Here is a 22422-nt window from a genome sequence, read left to right as displayed (position 1 = left end):
ACAAAGGGAGAATTATTCTGGTGTGGAAAGTTTGTACTTTGGTGTGGAAAGTTAATAGACAAAGGTTCCTGCCCTGAAGTGCTTACAGCAGAAGCTCAGAAATCATGGTCTAATCTGATTTCTAACTATTGAACATGGCAGCTGCTCTGCATGAGAAATGCACACAGCACAACTGCAGTTACAATGTCCAGGAAGAAAGCTGCAGCCTTTACTTGCTGGGATTGACCTATTTGATCAACAAACTTTGGAAGAAAGTACTACCAAATTAGACAATCAAATGCTAACTTTCTGACAGCACTGGAACACCCTGGATTTTCTACTTGTCTCATACTTCTGCTGCTTTTCTCTCTGCTTCTCTTTAGAGTTAGGAGCTTATGAGAGAATCTCAACTGTCATTTGAAATGAAGCCTGCTTGAATTCCCTTCCACGGAGTGGAGACTGGTATGAATCTCAAATGCTGAAAAACTACAAGGCAGTAATCTTAATGGCATTTATTAAAACATTGGTGACTTCTCTTTTGTTTAAGGGGAGCAGAGAGGACAAGAAAGATCTTTGATGGTGGTTCTTGACGCTTTGAAGCAGGCTATACGGTAACTGCTGCTCAAGGTATCTCCATCCACCCAAGATCTACTATTCCACATCTGCCTGGACTCAACACAAAACATCCGCTTTAAATGACAGGCAGTTCCAGAGTTTGGGAAACACTGAGTTAACATATTTTCAGCACTAAGGACTTGGCTGGTATTCAGCTACTGCCTAAGAGCCTCTTTGGAACTTTAGACACTGCTCCTTTACCCATATTATCCTTTACACCTTTCCCTTAGCAGTGATGAAAGAGGAGCAGAGGATATCAAGGGGCTTTTTACCTGCCAATTTGAACAGTGGGCTCAGTGGCATACACCGTTCCAGTGAATCCTGTGTACTCTGTGATATAGGGCAATGCCATCATGCAGTGATAGTTTGAGATCAAGATTACATCCACCGTGGAGAGGTCAAGCAGCTCAGTCTGAAAACAGAGGAAAGAGATAAGCGACATGTAACGCCTTCACACAGTTTAAGCAATGACAGAAAAACTTGGATTTATTAAAAGTCTCTCTACAATTACTCCCTTTTCTGATCTAAAAAGGAAAGCAGGTCCTATGTTTGCCTTTCATGTAACAAAATGGCTGCTGCTAGGAGAAGCATGATTACACTTACCAAAGAACTGATGGCTGCACCTCCTTACTGAGGAATGATGGCTGTCCAACCACTGCCACTTCCTCACTAACAATTTATCAGTGGATCTCATATTTTCTATGCTGCATGTGGTACAGCAACCCAGGAGAGAGATGAATGTACAGTGTATTTATTCATATGCTTACAATAATTTATATATATTTTCCCAGACTAAATGCTTGACATCTTCATCATCCACATTTTCTACAGCTAGAGATCAAGCTCACTCAGATGATCCTACAAAACAGATGGGTGGGTCTAATTTGTTTTGATGCGACAGTTAAGACAGCAGTTCAGAGAGTGAAAGGAGAAGATTTCACACATTGTTAAAGGAATTTTAATTAGAAATATTTACTGGTAATGCTATAACACAAATGGTGTCAAGCCAGAAATTTACAAGATATATGACCTCTAACTCAGTTATTATAGAGCAGCTAATGGAATTCAACACTCATCAAGCACGTATTATCTGATCACAAGGCTTGGTCCAGCAATTTGAATAAAAATGGCAGGAAAGTAGGTCACTTGTCTTTTCAGGGGGCTGACATGGTGTTCTGGTGACAAGCTGCTTAACTCACAACTAAGCATTCAAGGTTTCAATCCATGATCACAGCTGATTTTAGAGCACAATCTCCAATCTAAGCACAGTAAGTGAACACCATCCTCCAATTCATGACAGGACACCTTTTATTTTACAGTGCTTACCAGGCAAAAATACACTGCACGGTATCAAAGAGTCTGCTGATGCCTGCTCCTACCAAGCTGCTCCTTCATGGTTTGGTTTTCAGCTGTGTCTAGATTACAGAGAACCAAATGGGGAGTCACTCCAGGCCTGAGCTGAATCCCAGCCCAGCAAGCCATGGGGGGATAGAAGATACAGACTACCATTTTCCAAGCTTAAGTGTCCCATATCTCAGCATCCTAGAAGCATTTACTAATAGGATGAAAAGGGTGTCAAAACCAAAACAAAGTGGAATCTTCCCTGGGATTCACAGCAATCTCAGTAGAAGCGCCTATGAGGGGAAGAGATTTAAAAATGTTTCTTGAATGTGAAGTGAGAGAGATCAGAAGGTTGCCAAGCAAAGAAAGGGCAGCACTCTGACATGTGGAAGCGTACTCTGCTGCTGAGACAGCCTCTTATCACCTTGTGGCTTCTGGACTACGTTCAAAATTCAGCTTTCTTTGGCAATGGTGTTCCTGGAAGTGATAGTGAGATTCTGAAACTAACTGCTTTTGCAGACAACTTCCTTCAAAAGTAGCGGTGTGGAACGAGAAGAGGACAAAGCCTTTTTCACACAAGCTCCTTCTTACCCTATGCTGCCAAGCACCAGCAACATTTCTACTTTATGATGTGCCTGCAGGCCATGCTCCTGCAGACAAGGCAGCACGTAAAGCTAGAGAAGAGTGCTGTGTGTCACTATCCTAGTTTTCCCTTCAAGCACTTGGCATCTGCTGGGAACCTGAGGAGCTGAAGCATTTGAGAGGGTATTTGCACAGCCCCTAAAATGTTGACAAGTGCAGCTGGTTGCCATCTTCTTGTTACAAGGACTGCTGGAAAATGGTTACACGCAGTGATTGCACTGGCATAATAGAGCTGCAGCTCCCCAACAGCCATTTTGGAGATGGGGGTATTTTCCAGCCAAATAAAGTAATCAGAAAGGTGAGCTGAAGCACTTTAAATCCCAGCAGGGAATCATTCCTATGTATGGCCTCAATTCCAAAGGGAATTCAAACTGCACTCTATCTTCCCAAAATCTGGAACATAATGGCACTTTCTGCCACATAGATGCTTTCTAGATCCCTGTTCTTCTCCAGGACCCTCCTCCCCCATCTGTATCATTTTGGGTTGTTTTGGTGAGTGAACTATGTTTCTTCCTGTTGGGGAAAAACAGCAATTGCACAGAGACCTGCTGATACTGTTCCCCAAAACCAGCATCAGAGCTGCCACCTTACTTTCAAGAATCAAGATTACAAGAGTCAGGAGCTCTGAGGTGGGTTTCATGGTGTCAACAGGCATAAACACCATTGCTAGTAACCTAGCAAGCTGACAGCAATCTTCTAAAACAGATTTGCAGTTCATCAACAAGACCAGGCAGAAAGGAGAAAAAAAAAAAAAATCCCTGCCCAAAAGCAATCCCAACATGAAATGAAAGAACTGATGCTATCACAGCCTGAACACAGCTGAGGAAAGAGGATACTGTTCTCAGACTATTCACAATCATTCATCCTCCCCACTCTCTGCTCACCTTTTTCTTTTTTTTCAGCTCTCCTACAGAGAGGTAAACCCAGTTAATTCAAACACTTTCAATAGCCTTGCTTTCCTTTCCTTTTTGTTTTGTTTTTGTAAAATGGCACATATTCTTGGCCAAACCAACTAAAGCAGCAGCAGCTTGCACAGCTATGTCTACGTGGACACGAAGGTACAGTTCTTTGCTCAAAGTGGCACTGATGAGTAGCACAAAATGCAGTGAAACTTTTGCTGAAGGAGAACAGCAGGACTGACTGCAGCCCAGCAGCTTCACGCAGCAGCTTCACCACAGGCTCCTCAGGGGAGCTCCAGAAGGCAGGCCGTGCCTCTCTGGTCAGAGACTTTCCTCCTCTTCATCCCCTGCCCTTATCCAGACCAGCACATGTTTTCTGACATAATCAAGTCTGGCTCAGTTATACTGTCTTTAAAGGGTAAATGACAAAGGACAGTTAAGCCTTTCTTATTCTTTCGGGAGATGAGGATCTGCTCAATATAGAGGTACCTTCACTTGACCACAGGGGTTTTAGTATTATCATTTACAGAGTAACAACAAATTAGCAGGAATCTGCTAATAACAATAATTAAGCCAATTTCTCCCACACTGACTGATTTTTAAGTAAGGCTTTGAATTAACTCACCTCTGGCAAGCAGAACTCTGGCACAGAATCCACGAACACATGGCCAGAGCACTCCTTCAGCTCCTGGGAGAAAAGCACATCAACAGAAAAGACACAAAAATACAACACAGTGTTACTCTAGTACAGTGAATTTTGCACTTTCAAAACTTTTTCTTTATCATAGGCAATTTCCAACCCTTTCCTACACTGTATTTGTTCCTCTTCCAGACATCATCCTTTATAAGCAAGTCTTCTTCAATTGGTTTTGTGGAAGATGAATCCCTATTTAGGGCACTTGATGAACCACCTACCAGGGATCCAGGTTTCACATGGCACTTCTGTTCTCTTTATCTCTATTGGATCTCTAGTCCTCTATTTTCTCTTTTTCCAGAGGTGACATGAGAAGCTTTTGTCAAATGAAAAGTGACATTCTTCAGCATTATACATGGAAAAGAGCAAACAGAAACATTCTCAACTCTAATCCCAGCCTCCCTCATGAGGTAGGCAACCTTCCACACTGTTCTTTGTCTCACTGATGCTTCTTCTCGTCTCACTGCTAGTGGTCTAAGCCAGCTTCAGACTGAGAGAATTAAAAATTGAATCCAATTCTTAATAATTACAGTGCACCTGCCAACTAATAACGAATGAGCAATTACATCTAGTGGCAGAAGTCTCCTAACCTCATCTCAAGGGAGTTCAAAATGATTAAAACTAGATCGCAGCAAATTTCAATGCCTCTCCAGGACGTAAGTTTTATAACTGTCATCCGGAGAGTGCTATAACAGAACGTCCACCTGACATGATAAAACATCCTCCTTTGACTCCTTCCCTTGCCTTTTTCCAGCATGGGTCAGAGTATTTACCATTCCAAGCAGTTACGATAGTCAAGGTGAAGGTAAGAGATGCTGCCTTTGAATTTTTAAACACATGTTTTCCACTGACACTGTGCAAGTTTGATTCTCCAGAGCACACACTGCAGGAGCACCAAAGAAATGTAAATACCTCACTTACAAAATATACTGACAGCCTATTTGCTCTTCAGACAGAACAGAACCCAAAGGCTCCGAGACTAAAGATGGAGTTCAGGAGAAGCAAATCTGAAGTGCGTAACTCCATTCCCACCACAGAGCATCTATAACTGTGATTCTCAGTCAGCATATGCTCTGAAGAGAGCTAATACTGTTTCACTTACAGAAGCACTGCCTATATAGTTTCTTTTGTCTCCCATGAGAAGAAAACTCAGGTCTTAAATCTATGATCTTCAGCTTTCTCACCTGCAGGAATCAGATCAGCCCAGAAGTCCCCTACAAAAGGGGCTATTATTACCATTTTCCTTTAATGTTCATGTAGTTGGAGAACAATCTATTAAAACAGTATTTTCTCTACCGATATCTATTGCTGCACACATTTGAAAAGCACCTGCCTATTTTACCAGCATCTGACATATTTTTATGTTCATTGTTCCCCCATGGCAGATCCAGCTGGATGCAGCAGTGCCTAGTTTCGGTTGAAGCCCAGAAAAATTCTCATTATAAAACTACTGCCATGAAAAGAAGGGGGAAAAAAAAAGGAAAAAACCATCTCTCATATTTGAGTCGATCCTGTGTCTTAGAATTAGGAGGCTGGAGACGATATCCTCCCTTCTATGTCCAATGGCAGAACACAGGTGAAGCCAAAGCTCTTCCTCTGTGACCTCCCATGAGAGACCTCCCATGGCCAAACCATTCACCTGTAGTTTTCCTGTCTAAAAAAAGGGGGATGATAACAACCTCATTTACAAGTTAGTTATGGAGCTTTACTGTCATAAAAGCGAGGCTGTTGACTAAAAGACACTCTACAAGTTAAAGTACTGTTATTTATGTAGCTCAGTGAAACAGGAAAACATGCAAACTGATGATTTCTGCATTTTAAAAGGGTACTTTAAAAAAGCAGGCTACTTCTGAAGACTGAAAGCCTCAGAGTTGCAGCTAACATTTTGTTTGAGAATGTTCTGCTCTACATCATGGCTGGTAACAGCACACACAGAAACCTTGCAATGAGTCAGCATGATAATATTGCTCCTGTAGTGCAAGCCCCTGATCTGTCTGGTGGCTTTTTGCATGGCAAGAAAATTCTATCAGTACAGTACCTTGTCCAGAAATGTGCTTCCATCTTTCAAAACTAATCCAGGAAGTTTGGACAGCCTGGGGCTGCAGAAGGAGAGAAAAAAACATATTGAAATATGAATACTTTCATTGTCACTCATTGAGCACAGATCTTCTGTTTGTTGTCAGACAGGAAAAGAACACCTTCTCAGTTTCGGGGAACTAACAATCTCAATAAAATGGACAGTTTCACAGTGTTTTAAGTGTTCACTGAAATAACTTTCACAAATCATCATTATGACACTTACACATTAAAAAAAATAAAGAGGACAACACATGCAGGGAGTTTGATTTTAGTCCTTTGCGATGAGAATTTCAAAAAGGCTCAGTGCTATTTAAGTTGCCTTAGGTGAAATGGCTGTGTAAATGGAAGAAAGATTAAGGCAGCAGAAAACTTTATGTCTGAAACAACACAAAAGCACTGTAAAACTGAATCTGCTTCAGGGCACAAGATGACAAATAGTCACCCTAGCAATGCAAGGCAAAGATGGACACTGAGGCTCAGACACTGATGGACACAGAGGGTGTGATTTTATAGCCCTGTAAACCATGCTTTCATGCCCTGAAGACCCACACCAACATCTGTACAGCATGCAGCTGTGTTGGAAGGAGAGGAGCAAGCAGACTTTGCTGTAACTGCACGCTTTACATTGGCAGGTCTGGAACCAGACAGCAACAGCAGTCCCTGCCCCCCACCTTTTTGTTTGTTTGTTTAATATTTTTTGTTTTAAATGCTAATAAGGTAACTTCAAGGATAAGTGTAATCCTGAGCTTACAGTCCGAATTGCCTCAGCATTTCATGCACCCCTGCTTCACAGTTACACCTGATTTTTGTGTGAGCCTGTAACTTAGTTCTGAAACTACTGCCGACCCAGATTCAAGTACCTGCACAGAAATCCAGAAAAGCTGAGAGAATGAGATACTAAAACCTGCCTGGAACAAGGCCTGTAAAGACCTCAGATTCAGATACAGAACTTGACAACCTGGTTGCAGTGAAACATGTCAGTACTGAACTCTGAAGAGAAGAATGCTTATGCACTATAAGGGCTTTTGAATTTAAGTTCTTGAAAATAGGAAGTGACTCAATGGCTCAGAGGAATCTTGTGTTTAAGCTAGGATCAGTATAAAAGAACTGATCCTAACTGGTACTGCGGTAAGGCACAAGAAAAAAGGGGAAATAAAGATTCAAGGAGTCAAGGCAGAAGGTGAGAGCAGAAGGGTGTCATAAAGAAGCAGCAGGAGAAACTAAACCAGAGAAGCGTGACCCTCTTCTGAGGATACAGAGCAACTCTGAAGAAGCCTAATGATATAAAAGAGGAGGTGTCTCCTCTACTGGGAGGTGTACTCCCAATGGACGTGCTCAAAAAGCACAGATTGAGTACTGTATTTCAGAGATGGGTGGGGAAAACTGTAGGGAGAGCAGATGATGTAAAGGGAAAAGCTGGGAAAGAAAAACAACAAAGCACCCTGCTAAGCAGCAAATGTAGCAGGTAAAGGAAGGGAGGAGGAAAGGACCAAAACGTTGGTTGGAAGGGCAGGTCGGCAGGTCTGTACCTGGGTCAGTCACTGCTTTCTTTTACTGCAACTTGCAAATGCCTGAAGGATGAGATTCCAGAGAGTCTGGGAATGGTTAGAAGCGTGAAACTAAGAGAAACTTCATCATTGAGACGCTAATGTCCAATCTGAGGCTCTCAAGTAGCAATCCATGACTACTTGCCCCCCCAGCACTGTCACCTGAGAAGAGTTTAACCATTCTTCCCATGGTTCTTCCAGGTTGATGCAGAGTGCTATTAGCTCCTCCTTCAGCCTCTCATCTGCTGAATCAAATAAGATCAATTCTTCAACCTCAGTATAGTCATGGGCTCCAAACCCCAATCATCTCAGACCCCTTGGAAGACCCTCTCAAGTCTCTCAGCACCCTCCTTCAGCTGGGAGTCTAAACTGGGATCAATCTGTGCTTTCTCCAGCATGAAGCCAAGAGGAATAAACTCCTCTTGATGTGCTGGCTATGCCTCTCCTAAGTTAGCCTTGTAAGTGGCTTTGCCTTATTAATGAGTGAGTACTAAACCTGGCATCCACTGAAGAGAATACAATGTTGTTAAGAGAGGCAAAATAAGTAGATGGCTCCTGAGGGGGGAGGAAAAGTGGAATATGCCACACAGGACAGAAAGGACTTTTACCTTGAAGCCAAGAAGAAACACAGTTCCTGCCGACATAGTTCTGACATTGTAATAGAGTGATTGATTAATCCAAAATAGCTAGAACTGTCACATAAATAACATGAGCAAGTGTGTCATGGCTAGACAGGAAAGGTTAAGAGCTTCCCACATGTTCACCTTGCAGTTTTGCATTTGACTTTGGTACACGGGAGAAAATTCCAGTTGACAAACTTCCTTTAAAGTACAGGAACTGGCTTGGAGTGTTTGGCAACCGCTGCACTTTGTGCACGCTCCATGTGCTGATGGGAACAAGGACTGCCATTTCCAGGGTGCAATTACATATCTTTTGATGGGCTGAAGACCAAAGAATTCTAAAAAGTGTCCAGTTCTTTTAAAGAGACAAACACTACAGCACTTTCCTTTCTCACAGATGAAAGGACAGGCTCTCAAAATGTTTGCTCAAGGAGGGTCCTGTGTGAAGCAGGACACCGGCTCCAGCTGCATAGCAAAGACCTGCTGTAATACCAGAGGTAACTATTAGGGCACTGTTGCAGATTGCATACAAGCACTTGCAGGGCCCAAGTGGTTCATGGATCCTACTTCCACAGATGCACAGATCCTACTCTGGCTTAAAGACAGCAGAGAGAGGCGTAGCTCCCCTCTGGTCATGGTTTTGTGTGGGTCTGTCTCAGCCTAGTTGCAAGAAGCACTCCTAATTATGAGAGGAAATACAGCTGGTAATAACCTGAGGTCTGAGACATATTTCAAATTCTTGCTCTGCTACATGCATCATGAAAGGCCTCAGTCAGGCCTTCTTTTAGTCTGTCACCTGGAAAATGATGGCAATGTCAGCTTCTATCACCTACCCACACTATGTTGGTAATACACATTTCAGTTGCAGAGGTATTTAGACATCCTGGTAACAGAGACCAGATATATGATGTTTCCAGCTCATTTCCACAGCTCCCTGCAGGACACCTGCTTTGTGGAATACTGAAGAGATCAATTACTTGCCCAAGTCCATGTACTTAGGACAATCCTTGCTGTAGGGGGTGTTCAATCACCTTACCGACATGATTGATTGGATTTAAATCCAACTGTTTGCTTGGATTCCTCTGGGCCATCAGGGGTCAAATCTGACATCCTTTCTTATTGAGTTTGAGTCATTTTAGTGCAGACATTCTGGAGGTACTTGGGGAATTCCAGGTTGTGACCTGCAATTTGGCTGTTCATTCCCAGGGTCTGCTATCAGGAGACAAAGCTGGCATATCCCAGGGGAGCACTGATGCCTGAAGTTCTAAGAACCTCCTAAGCCTTTGTCCAATCACCTAATTTTGCTACTTGCTCCCCTTTCAATTTCTTTTTTCTTTCAGGAGTGGGGAGAAGCTAATGCAAGGCAATTGCATTGAACTGAATAGTCTGCAGCTGGATTCACCCTTTCTTTTTCTTATTATTCCTAAATCTACTACTGCTCCTGAATATTAAAGTTAGCAAAAATAAACTATCACACAGATCTGCCTTTAGGCATCTGCTGCTCACTGTACAGAGCCTGGAACTCCATGTCCTTCCAGAATAATGCCTGTGTTGTCTATGCTTCCCTTCTCCAAGAAGCAGCAAATTGTACAAAGTGCTGATCATCTGCTTTAACCTCATTAGGTCACTTACAAAACTCCCTTCCCTGTCACAATCTGGCCCTTTCAACCCAGCCTCCCCTGAACCCAAACGCATCTCACTTCTTTCCCTATGGATCAAAGTCACTAAGAGCCTTTTGTGAAAACTCCTGCTAGCTTCACACCACCAGGATCTACTCATTCCCACCTTCCCAAACAGTGGGACTGTAATCTGTTCCACTTAATGCAAGACATGCATCACTCTGAACATCCAAATCCATTCACAAATCCAGGAAAAGGCTACCTGTGAGCCAGAGCATGGAAGGAGGAGTTTTGATCTCAGGATTCTCTTCCTGAACTACTTTTGCTTCACTGCTGCTTCATTCCAGTGTGCACTGCACTTTTATTTATTTAAATTTTAAAAGGGAACAATTATGCCATGAAGTCAACTAAGGAGGATGGTTAAGTGCTATTTTTCTTTGCATTAGCCCACGCTCTGACAAAAAGCCTGAGAAGATGGTGGTTAAACAGTACTTGCCGGGCTCCCTGCACTCCATCTCAGTTACCCATTTATCTCATCTTGCATGAAGAAGCCAGAAAGATGACAGATATGTGACCTCACTTGTGCTGAGCAGTTGCAGCAATACCTTACTGAAGCTTAGAATAAATTATCTAGAAAAACCAATCAATAAATCCATAAAATGTCTTCCGTCTACTGAGCCAAAGGACGTTATTTTGATAAAGAGAATTTTTAAGTGAACAAAGTCTATTTATGATATCAGATGATGCAGTTCATTTGTACTCATCCCCTCTCTCCTTCCAATATACCATTTCATGCAGAGCACTCAAACTGCAACCCAAGAAGACACAAACTAAGTGCTCACAGGCTGCAGAACATACCTCTGAACCAGCGGCAACGGCAGGAAATTGAGGGTAGATGTCATATCCAGTCCACAGTCCAGCATGATGGTGGTGGACTTGAACTTGAGCACGTTGCATGGTAAGGTGGGATGTCCCGACAGGCAGTACTGAAAGTAGAATATGAAATGAGCTCCTCAAGGCCTTTACCAACAGACCGAATCCCCTGAAAATGGACTTTTCCTCCCTCATTTTTAAGCACAGTTTCATGCATGCCAGAATGAAACTCTTGGTTTCACGTGAATTATTGTCTCAAAACTAGACATTCATTGGAATTTCCCCACGCCAGGGTATTAAGATGCAGATTTTCTTCCGACAAGGTTTTCTGCTCACAAAGGACAAACGGATAGAGTAGCAGCTCTCTCTAATTTATGACACATACAGAACCTTTCTTCCACAAGCACCCATTTTCACAAAGATCCTGGACAATCTTTACAACTCGGTCCTACTGGCAAAACTCGGCTGAAATCAGTGTGCAAATTCGAGAATTACTTGGCATGGAAACAGGGAATTGCTGTAGGAGCACAAGTCATATTTCCTTAAGGAATTAACCTCAACCAAGAAGCAAGGTGCAGAGCATGCCGAGGAAGCTGTAGTGTGCAGTGCAGCAGCTCCAGGGCATGCTCTCACCTGCTTTTTGTCTTGCTAAACTCAAGCAGGAAACACTAGAGAATGGACCACCATACCTGAATGGAACAGTTTGTGTACTGAGAAATCCCCAGCGCTTTGCAGGGTTAATGAGCCAGTAAGCAGGTTATGTGCTGGGCACTTCAGCATCATTGAGATGCAGCCATCTCCAGTACAGAGAGCGGCAAGCATTTAACAAGGCACAGGAGCAGCTGAAGCTTTGAATAAGAAGAGAGATGAATAAAAATGCTACCTTTAAAACGAGAGATTAGAAACAGATGTCTGAGTACAGGACTGCAACCACTAGGTACTCAATGGTTCTTCAAAGACCACAGGAATAAGAGATGTTGCATCTCAAAGTCCGGGCATCCCCTAGCACAACTACTCTCAGCTGGTCAAACAGCTTTTAAACTCGAGGTTTGGTCAATTAAGATGACAAGTATCAACTTGTTCATGCACTGCACTAAACACTGTCATTTTTCTAAGGCATTTATTCCTTATGCTTGCTTTCCACAAGTGAAAAGAAGGTAGATTAATCATTTCCTTCTCTGCCTCCACTCACAATATGTTAACACAGGACTGTAACTGTTTGAATTAATGATTCCCAAGGAGACTGTTTACATACATTCATCAGAAAGCTGTTTTAAATTATATTTAAATATTAAAGCCCACTAACGTTCAAATATTAAATTAACAGCATCACAGTCCTCTGTTTTAAGTTCATGAAGCCTTAATTATTAAGGAGCAACATTACATTTTGTCTGCTGTTACCAAAGTTTAAGAAAGCTTGATAAACCAAGCTGGTGAAAAAGTGAATGTACAAACAAGGAATTTGGTTGGCTGTCACTCTGTGAGTGACACAAAACATAAAGGACCGTGAGTGTGCCCATCTCAGTGCACAGCTCCCTTGACTTGCTCTCTAAACTGGATGGCAGTTTGGCAGAGCAGGGCACAGAGATGAAGGCGAGGGGCTGAAGCCCTCACACAGCCTGGCTCTCAGCAGACATCTGGCTCAGGCTGAGGGCTCGCCAGCTTGGAACGTCGCTGGTGAGCTCATATATGGCAAAGTGACAAAGAAGAGATGACATCTCAAGCTAGCAGCTCCAAAACATTCCAAGTTTTGTAAGTTGAACTGAAGCCAACAAATACTGCAGCGCTTTGTTCCGGTGTTACCCACGGAACCAGTTCTCTCAACTGGATTTGTCCAGACCCAAGCACACTGAATTTGTTGAAGTTTGAGTTTTTCACTGGATTCTGAGTCAGGCCTGCAGGCTGTTACCTCTGCCTTGTTCTTCCAAATTCAAAGTAAATATACGTGAATGGAGGATGAAAGCATTCAATTCCCTTCCTCTGCAACCCCCTGATTCAGTCTTATTTCCAGACCAAATGCAAAGTGAAGAATCTGCTCTTACAATCACCAGTCCCCAAACATGGGACACAGGCCTAAAAAACACTGAAATGATGGCAGGCAGCCTGTAATCCCCCACCAAACCTTCCCTTCAATCTACCCTTGTACAAGGCTCTACAAACAACAAGGAATCCCACGTTCCCCCTGGTCTTCATTTAAAGATTTCTCAGTTGGCTTTTCCCCCTACACTACAACATCAGCTTACACAGCCATGCCCAAAAACGCTTTCCCAGTTTCTCCAACCACAAGCATTCATTAAATCATTACGGTTGGAAAAGACCTCTGAGGTCTCCAAGTCCAACCCACCCCACCAAGCCCACTGTGTCCCTCAGTGCCACATCCCCACGGTTCTGGAACACCTCCATGGACAGTGACCACAACACCTCCCCGGGCTGTGCCAGCACAGGGTCACTCTTTCTGAGAGGAAATGTTCCCTAATACCCAACCTGAACCTCTCCTGGCACAACTTGAGGCCAACACCTCTCATCTCATCGCTGTGAGCTGGAACAGAGGCTGGCCCTCAGCTCACCACAACCTCCTCTCAGGGTGCAGCACAGAGCCATGATGTCTCTCTCCCCTGAGCCTCCCCTGCCCCAGGCTGACCCATCAGCTTTTTGCTCTTCTCTGGACACGCTCCAGGACCTTCATCCACACACACAGACTTCCATCTCCCACATCACGTGGGATCAAGCTTTTCCACCACCTGCTGTATTAATTTTACAATTAAACCACAAACGCGATGAACTTTAAGTCTCAAAACAAGCCCAAGTTCACTTCCATAAAGCTTCCTTAGCCTCAAACCCACAACGTTACGTTTGACATCAGGTTAAACGCATCGGACGTTTGATGTCACAGCAAACGCTGCTCGTCTCCTCAGCTATCCCGTTCACAGGAAAGCAGCACAACTTCCGTGGCGACGTGGCTCTAGGGCAGCCCCACAGAAGCCCCACGCGCGCAGGACGGCGTACTGCTGTAGAAACACCTCCAGGTGCCAACCCCCCCGCCTGCCCCTCACCCAACCCCAAGAGGGGCGGGAGGACGGTTTCTGATCGGTTCAACCGCCCCCCCCAGCGCGCCGTTAACTCGGCGGGAAGCGCCCTCACCCCACGGGTACCGCAGCCCGAGGGCGAACCCAGAGCACAGATCAGCGCTCAGCAGCCCCCACCACTCACCAGCTTCATGCTTCACCCGGCTCTATTTACGGGGACAACCCTGCCCCCGCCTTCCTGCCTGCGCGTTCCCCCTTCCCGCCCCGGAGCATCACGGGATTTGTAGTCCCCCGGCCCGCGATGACGTCATGGTCGGGCCCGCCCTCCCTCCGTTTCACCTTGCTCCTCCCGAGGCATGATGGGAGCCGTAGTCCGCGCCCCGCTTCTCCCCGCTCTCCCGTGGCGTGCCGCGCCGCCGGGCATGCTGGGAGTTGAAGTCCACGATCGGCGGCGCTCCCCGTCACCCTGGGGAGGGGGGAACTACAAGTCCCAGGGTCTCACAGCTGCAGCAGGTGGGAGCTCGGATGTTGATATCAACATGGCGCTTGTCAGACAGACAAAGACAGTCAGGCTGGTGTGAGCGAGCCAAAAAAAAAAAAAACAACAAAAAAAACCCAACAACACCCAACAGAGAGGAAGGGAAAGCGAGACGGGGAGGGGGGTTCCCGTCCTCGGGGGGGGCTCCGGCAGCCGAGAGCTTTCCGCCCCACTATTGTTCTCCTCCCGCTGCGCCCCCATTAATCTCCCCTCACGCCGGGGGGGCTCCCCGCCGGGGGCGGCCGTTCAATGGTGAAGCGGAGGAGCCGCCGGCACCCGGAGGTGAGTGTGGGTGCGGGGGGGAAAAGGGGGGGGGGCGGGAGGGGGGGGAGAGGGGGGGCGGGGCGGCGGGGCTGGAGGGGGGGGGGGGGGGGGGGGGAAGGGCCCCCCCGTTCTCTTCTCCTCCTCCTCCTCCTCCTCCTCACCCTCCGCCTGAGAGATTCGCGGCGTGAGGAGAGCCGAGGGTGCGTGAGGAGGGGGACGCGGGCCGGGGGTGGGCGCAGCCCCCTGGGCGCTCCGAGTTGCAGCCGCGCGGCTCCGCCGCTCCTGACGGCGCGGGGTGGGCAGGAAGGTGCCCCCGGCTTTCCGGGAGCTCGCTGCTGCTGCTTCGTCTTTTTATTCTGTTTTGTTTCACCCCCCCCCCCCCCCCCCCCACACCCCCAACCCCCCCCCCCATCTCCGCTCCCGGGCGTGGGGAGGACGAACTCGCGGCGGCGGACTCCCCTCAGGCTGGGTGGGTGCTGGCTCCTTCATTTATTTCTTTATTCTTGTGTTTTTTGTTTTTTTTTCGGCTTGTTTTGGTGTTGTTGGCTGCCGACTTCGGGCTGGGGCCGCCTGAGGGGCTGCGAACCCCGAGCGGGGCTGGGGGGCCCTCTCCTTCATGTCTCTTTTCTCTCTCTCAGCCCTTTTTCCCCTCTTTCCTTTTCGGGATCCGACCCCCGACGGACCCATCACCCATTCTGGGTGAACCCCGCTGCTTTCCTACTGATATATGGGGGGGTGGGGGGGGGAAAGGGCACGCCGCTGCCGGGGCTTTGCGGGAGGGCTTCGGGAAGGGCGAAGGCGTCGACCCGAATGGATTCGTTTGTGCGGGATGGGGAGAAGGAGCCGGCGAGAAATCGTTCTTAAAAACGCGTGCGGAGGGTTTGGGCGGGGTGTCAGCCGCTTGTTTATTCCTTACTTCTCGGGGAGAGCAGCTGCGGTGCTGCGTTGTGGGTGCCCGGCTTCGTTCGGGGCTGAGCAGAGCCCTGAGCCCAGCGTGGCCGGGGAAAGGACAGGGGATGCTGCCCACCCAACCTGCCCCGCTTCCGGGCTCAGCCAACCCGACTTCTGTACTGTTCTGCTTGTGTTTTTTCGGCTCAAATCGCAAATTCGAGGCGGGTTGGGCTGAGTTCTTCCACCTCTGGTGGGTTTTTCGGTTGTTTTGCAGAGTACTTCTTTGGAATGGTTATTTATTTATTCCCCTTTCTTTTCAGTGGGTCTGGAAAAAGCTGTGGATGCACGGTGTTGTTCCCCCCTTGTGCAGGGGACAAAATGTTTTTTTGGGGATGGGGAGGGAAGAAGGAAGAGGAAAATAAAGGCTGTAAGCACGCCGGCTGCGGAGCCGGCTGTATCTTAATTTCTTCTTGTGCTCATTGGGACTACAGATAAGTGGCTTTAAGTACAGAACGCACGTGAGCTGAAGCTGGGAAGGCTTAAACTTTGTAGGAAGGAAGGTGTTAACCTGATGGCCAGGGCTTGGCAACATGGGAGCCGATCTGATGGACCTCGGCTGCATGCACCCCCCCCCCTCTGATCCAACTATATAGGGATGGAGGGGAAGGAGCTGGGGGAAAAACTACAATCTGCTTGTAAGACAGCATGTAAAAGACATTGTATTGGAGAAGGGAAAACTGGTGGAGAAAGGCTCGGTGCTGTGCAGACGGTCTGTGGGCTCCCAGAGCCCTGAAGTACCTGCTTGCATCCCGTGCAGCTCGTTGCTGCAGGGCTCATCAGGTACACTGCTTTCTTCCTGGGATAGTGTGGCTGGTATTTGATTTCCTCCATGGATGGGAGAGGAGGAGTCCTGTGCAGTTCTTTTCCCCGAGATGATTGCATTTGCTTTGGCCTTGCTGTACCCTACCTCATTAGTAGGAGTTGCATCTATATTTATTTACCATTACATCGGGTCCCTCGGGATGTCGGGTGTAGTTTGGAGTAGGTATATATGGATTTATCACTCTCAACATTTTTTTTCCTCTTGTCATGGTACGGCCAAATCGTTCAGCAGCGGGGAACAAACTTAATTTATTTCTGTGTTTTGCATCTTCCTTTTTGCCATTTCTCTTGCAAATTGCTAAGAAAACATTTCTGAGGCGCAGGTGGGGGAGGGAAGTAGGAAAGAAGTGAGAAATGGATGGGATACAGCAGTGTAGGGATGTGTTTATTAGCTGTATATTGTGAGACGTCTGTGAAAGAGCGGTGCTTGATGCTGTATCAGCTACCAGGGCTTTGGGAATGCTTTTTTCCCTTCTGTGAAGATTATTCTTTAGCTCCATGACAGCCACAACTTTTCTGTATGGTTGACGGGATTGTCTGACGAGCCTGGGCGTGAGATGAGGAACAAGGAACTTGTGTCTCGTTCAGCTCTGCCTCTTCTTCCTCCTATCGTTCCTTCAGCACAGCGCAGGCACCCGAACAGGCATCAGCATTTTTACTCCTGTGTCATCCAACTCTGTTCAGAGCAGGTCTAGACGACATTGTGGTATGCAGACTGCCAGCTGTGTTACAGGAATGCTACCAGAGGTGAAATTGCAGGGTATTTAAAGAATGATAAGGAAATCTTCAAGGAAATACTGTGTGAATGAGGCCTGTTTCTCTCTACAACTACTTCATTAAGCGGTCTTGAGCAATTCTTTTATGTTTTGTTGACCTTTCTAGAAAATATGCATCCCTTCAGTACTGCGATACGGTAATTCCACAGAACTAGGAGCCAGTGTCTGCTGCAGAAAGCTTACTGCTACTTCTGAGGCAGTTTCTGTGTGAGCCTTATGGGTCTCTTTCAAGGCTATATTAGAAGTTCACAGCTGTCCAGTGTTTGGAAATTGAATTTATTATGAAGCGTTTACTTTACAGTGATGATCCGTGGTTCATGGAAGTGTTTGATGTGTTTTCCTCCGTGTCTGGAGCTGGGAAAATGGGGGCTTCTGACATTGGTTTTGAACATGGTTTTTATTTTTAATAAAATTAATTTCCATTGAGCATGAATTTCCGGATGTTTTCTGTCATTAACGTTTGGGACTGCGCTTTGTTGAACGTCAGTGAGGCAGAGATGGGATTTGGGCGTTTAGGATATGGTGTTTGGGAGAGGAGTTGGAAGAATGAATGAAACAGAAGAATGAGCAATAAAAAAACCCAGCCCCGTCCACTTCATAAAGGCACCTCTGAAGATGTTTGGTGATATGCAGTAGGACATGAACAGATTTCCATCAAACGAACTGCGCAATTGAATCTGAAAAAAGCAACTTGTGTTTTACTGTGATTTCTGTGCTGAGCTTTTAAGGGCGCTACAGAAACACACGTTCCAGCACTGGGATCTGTGGCGAGGAGTTCTCATCTCATGCAAAGTTTAGGGTTTGAAATGGAGCTCTTGAAGGGGTGCTGCCAACTTGAGACTCCTGCTGCAGAGGAGCGTGTCGTCCTTTCTCCCCTTCCTTTCTGCGGCTTTGACACTCCTGAAGTCGCTGAAGTCGATTTCACTTGATGCTGATTTTAATGGAGCAGGCGTTGGATCTGCGTGTGAGCCCTCGTGGGATTGCCCCTTTAATTATACCTATGCTGATAATATTATCTTGTGTATTATCAATGGAGTGAGACCAATGGCATGATTTTAGTGGGATTTTAGGAGGTAATAGGAGAAATGGAATTTTTTTGGTCAACTCCCATCCTGAGAGCTCTTTTCATAAATTAGATTATTAATAAATTGTATTTTAGCGTTCTAGTGTTCCTCTGTTGACTAGAACTGCTTTCTGACATGTACAGAGATGAGGGCAGCTGGGCAGCCAAGTATACTAAGAGGTTCACATTTGAGCACTCAGTCATGCAGACTGATTGTATGTTAGCTGTGAATGCCGTTTTCAGAGTTCATGCTAAAGATGAATGTTTGGACAAGTGCTTATAAATTGGGGAACAGAGCAAGCAGGAATAACAAGGTATGAAAAGGAAGTGTTATTTTTGGTTTCGCAGGTGACAAACCAGGGTGTAGAGGGATTAAGATGCTCAGGGTCCTGCATGGAGTCTGTGGCAGCAATCAGTCCTCGATCTCCAGTTTGTCAAGGTTTTAATTGCAGTGTTTCTTCCTCCCCTTGTTAATTGGCTTACTTCCACGTTTTAAAAATAACGTCTAGAGATTACTTTCCTTTCTTCCAGTTTCAAACAGTATAGCCTGAAGTTTTTTTTCTTTTTCAGTTGAGCCTTGCAAGGAAAGGGTTGGAAAGCTTCGTCTAAACAGCACCTCCCTGACATCTGATACTATCTCGGAGCAGCCTCTGACAAGTGAACCCTCTCATTGAAATCATGTGAGGAATTTTGTTACTCAACACTGAAGATCTTCTGGGGGAAAGGAGGTTGCAAACTATTAACTATGTGGTCTTCTTTGCAAGCTGGCACAAAAAATGTTCTTATGCATTGAGGCGGTCATGTGGTCCGCAGAGAAGAGCAGGGAATGGGCTCTGCAGTTGCCGGCCAAGTGAAAATTTCATCTTGCCACTGTGAGAAATGCGTTTATTTCTGTGCTGTGCCTGCTGCAGAGAGATAGAAATGCTTGAATTCTGGTCTTTCTTAAGAATTGCATTGTTTGATTTCCTTCCCCTCTCCTCCCACTCGACTGGGTTAGCCTGCAGCCGTGAAAGCAAATGGAGGAGTTTTTATGGTAGAGAACCTTAAAAATCATATATTGTGTTTGGGATGCTTCTGTTCTGTGCTGGTGCAGTCAGGTTGACCAAAGAGGTCGTTGTTCATGCGGGCTTCCTGCATAATGTGCTGCTGAGCAAAGTGCTCGTTTCACAGTTATGAAACTGCTGCTATCACAATTACTGCGTCGTAAAGCCTAACCTAATCAGAAGTGATCGATTTATGGCCACCACTTGTGTGGTGCACTGCTGGAGCAGGACTCTGATGGTTCAGATTTGATTCATTATGGCTGAGCCACTGTCCTCCTGTACTGCTCCCTGATAAAGGAATACTTTGTACCTTAGCCTGCGAATCTTTACGTACTTCATGAAGCTCTCGGTATTTTAAAGGTAGAGAAACTGAGGCTGAGTGACTCAGAGCCACACGTTGAGTCCGTGACAGTTGTACACAGCTGCCTCAGTTCCCCAGCTGCTGCACATTTACACGTGTGATACACTAATATGCTGTCAATACATGACGTTTCTTGGCTAATCTTGTAATGCACTCAGCACAAATGCCCGAGTCAATGAGGTTTATTTATTTATTTTACAGCAATGGGAGAATTTCCCGTCTTCCATTGACTTCTGTGGTTTGACACTTGTCTTCCTCATTTATTCTCTTAATTTTATTGCTTTTAAAGCTGTTAGGTATTTTTTTTTCCCTTTCTACCAGACCAAAAGAAGCACTGGGATAAGTCTTCTTATAAGACCATAAGGGATGCACCTTTTTCTTGCGTTGCTTTTCTTTTCTTATTTGCTTAATAGGAATTTTTCAGTGTTGGACTTGAGATCTTTAAGAATGCTCATGCATGATTATTACAGTTTTGATTCAGCGCCGTGTTAACCTGGACACCAAAATATTGAGCAGTTGCTGGTTTGATGTGCTTCTTTATGTACTAAATAGTGTAGGACTGGTTACTCTTCTCGTCTGTGTGCAGATTTCATTTTCCCAGTTTTTAATCAAAGCTGCTTGCAGAGTTTGAAGTTAAAAACTGCTCTTAAAACTGGGAACTGCTGTAGTGGAGTGCTTGTGACAGAGTGAATTCTGCTTCGTCTTTCCATGCAGCCCCAGTGTATGAAAGGTCAGTTAACTCTTTCTCCTACGGAATTTCCATAGGAACGTTTATTTCGTTTCATGGTGGTTTTAGTGCAGTTACTGTCCTGAAACGTATCAGCAGGTGTAGCTAATCAGGTTTTATATACATATATATACCAAAAGGACTTCTGTGGTCTGGCTGGACAGGGACCTGGCTTTGTGTGAGTGTCTGCAGCATGTTGGCAATGCTTTCTTCCAGCTGCTATTTGCCTTGTGAGTTGGGTGTTGCTTTCAGATCTGTGGAAGAGTTTTTTGCAGCCGGAGGAAAACAGATTTTATTATGTGCTCCATAGATGGAGGGGCCTTCTTTTGTTCTCCGTACGTGTAAGGAATCTATGGAGGTTAGATTAAATTTATAGAAATCCCATTCACTGCTGTGGTTGTAGATGAGGTATTAATATTGGAGTAAGGAAGTAATTTGCGAGCCAGGCATGCAAAATATATTAATTATGTTTGGTTCTGAATACCCCCATCTCAATCTCTCTTGCCTTGAATTCCTGGCTTTGGTTTCCTCTCCCCTTTTGAACTTAGTAGTTCAGAAACCTTCTTTCCTTTTCACTTTCTGAAGTTTGTCAATAAAACAACTCCCACTGAAACAATACTGTGGGCTGTGCTTTCAGTGAGCATTGTGAGCAGCTGGTTTTATTCTTCTGATAAGCTATGTCGTATCAATTAGGAAGTGTAGCATATAGTCATTTCCTGCATTTAGAACTGCCCATTTCTTATGCGCTCTGAAGCAAGCCCTGAATCTGCTTTTTGTTCTTCCAGCAGTACTGCAATACTGATGGAAGCAGAAAGCATTTCGTTAGTTCATAAAATACAAGCGCTGTTTCTACTTGGGTATTTATTCTGACCTTTATTTTGGACACTTTCTCTGCCATGATCAGATTCTCTGGTTACAATGTCAGCTTTCATTAGAAGTCCCTTTGTGATTTCACTGGCGGGGCTTTGGAGTTGGAGCTGGGTGTGCGCAGCTCTGACATGTAGTAGTACTCAAAGGTTGAAAAGGAAAGTTCTTCTGGCAGGGAGATGTCAGCAGGCTCCCTCGTTTCTAGGCTCTGCCGTAAGTCTTGCTTTATGACCCAGGGCAAACTTCTTGACTCGCCTGTGTACCGGCGTGTAGTATGAATACAATCCTTTCAGGGCTGTTGAGATGTTTGCATGTTCCTAAAGCATTTGAGGATTCTTGGCTGGGTGGTGGTGCGTGCTGCTCTCAGTAACATAAACATGAATGACATAAGTGTATTTACACAGAATAAGAAGTAGTTATTGAAGCTAATACTGATTTTTTTCATGCCACAGATGGGAGAGGTAAGCAGTTCATCACCGGTTTGCTCGGCCCAGTTGTGTTATGCGTTGTTTCCAGACCTCATGGTAGTTTTTGCTCTGACTGCGTTCACAGGGGCTCCATCTGCTTGATGGAGCAGTGCTGTGTAGTGATACGGACAACGATCTGAAAAAGAAGGAACTTACTGAACTTGAAACTTATCCCTCCCTCCTTAATTTCCCTACCCGTAGAAGTAGAATGATGTTGACGTATTGGAGATTCATAAAAGTTAAGGTGAGAACAGACAATTAAATTGCCTTGTCTGATATGTTTTATATGTTTTATATCACAAGTCTTTAAATTTTAATCATTTACTCTGAAACTGAGACCAATAACCAATGTTTGCCAAAGAAAAAAAGCTTGGATAACTTTCCAGCCTTGAATGTCCATCTCCAGTAATTTCTGACTCCTCGCTTCTGGTAGTGTGTGCCATCTCACTGCTGCAAGTAAGTGGCTGATTTCTAATTTGAATTTGTCTAACTTCTGCCGCTGGTTCTTGTTATGACTTTCCTGACAAGATTAGAGCCCTTTAGTATCCAGTGCTTTCTTGCCATGAAGGTACTTACACTCTGTAATCACGTTAGTCAATTGATAAGGAA

The 22422-nt window shown here is 45.3% G+C and overlaps 2 protein-coding genes across 17 annotated transcripts in view; one reads left to right on the top strand and one right to left on the bottom strand.

Annotated features, from left to right (window-relative positions):
- The window catches only part of INTS9 (integrator complex subunit 9), a 69173-nt gene extending 54967 nt beyond the window's left edge, over positions 1-14206 (bottom strand). Inside the window, exons 1-5 of the mRNA XM_042832668.1 lie at positions 14119-14206; positions 10894-11021; positions 6209-6269; positions 4102-4164; positions 867-1006 (exon numbers count right to left, since the gene is read on the bottom strand). Of these exons, the coding sequence (XP_042688602.1) occupies positions 867-1006; positions 4102-4164; positions 6209-6269; positions 10894-11021; positions 14119-14127 (401 nt within the window). The 5' untranslated portion in view covers positions 14128-14206. The remainder of the gene's footprint in view (positions 1-866; positions 1007-4101; positions 4165-6208; positions 6270-10893; positions 11022-14118) is intronic.
- A 217-nt stretch (positions 14207-14423) lies between these two features.
- The window catches only part of HMBOX1 (homeobox containing 1), a 113898-nt gene continuing 105899 nt past the window's right edge, over positions 14424-22422 (top strand). For 10 of the 16 annotated variants that reach the window (XM_042832641.1, XM_042832650.1, XM_042832646.1 and 7 more), the window contains exon 1: positions 14425-14754. The gene's annotated coding sequence lies outside the window, so the exon portion shown is untranslated. Of the gene's footprint in view, positions 14755-15174; positions 15206-18918; positions 19029-22422 lie in introns of those variants that run through there. The other 6 variants (XM_042832653.1, XM_042832647.1, XM_042832648.1 and 3 more) reach the window with 4 other exon arrangements.

This window comes from Centrocercus urophasianus, unplaced genomic scaffold (genome assembly GCF_019232065.1).
Source record: "Centrocercus urophasianus isolate 14NV4802_14NV808 unplaced genomic scaffold, USGS_Curo_1.0 seq_39, whole genome shotgun sequence".
NCBI lineage: Eukaryota > Metazoa > Chordata > Aves > Galliformes > Phasianidae > Centrocercus > Centrocercus urophasianus.
Note: the sequence above shows the minus strand (reverse complement) of the source record. Positions and strands in the feature narration are given on the sequence as shown.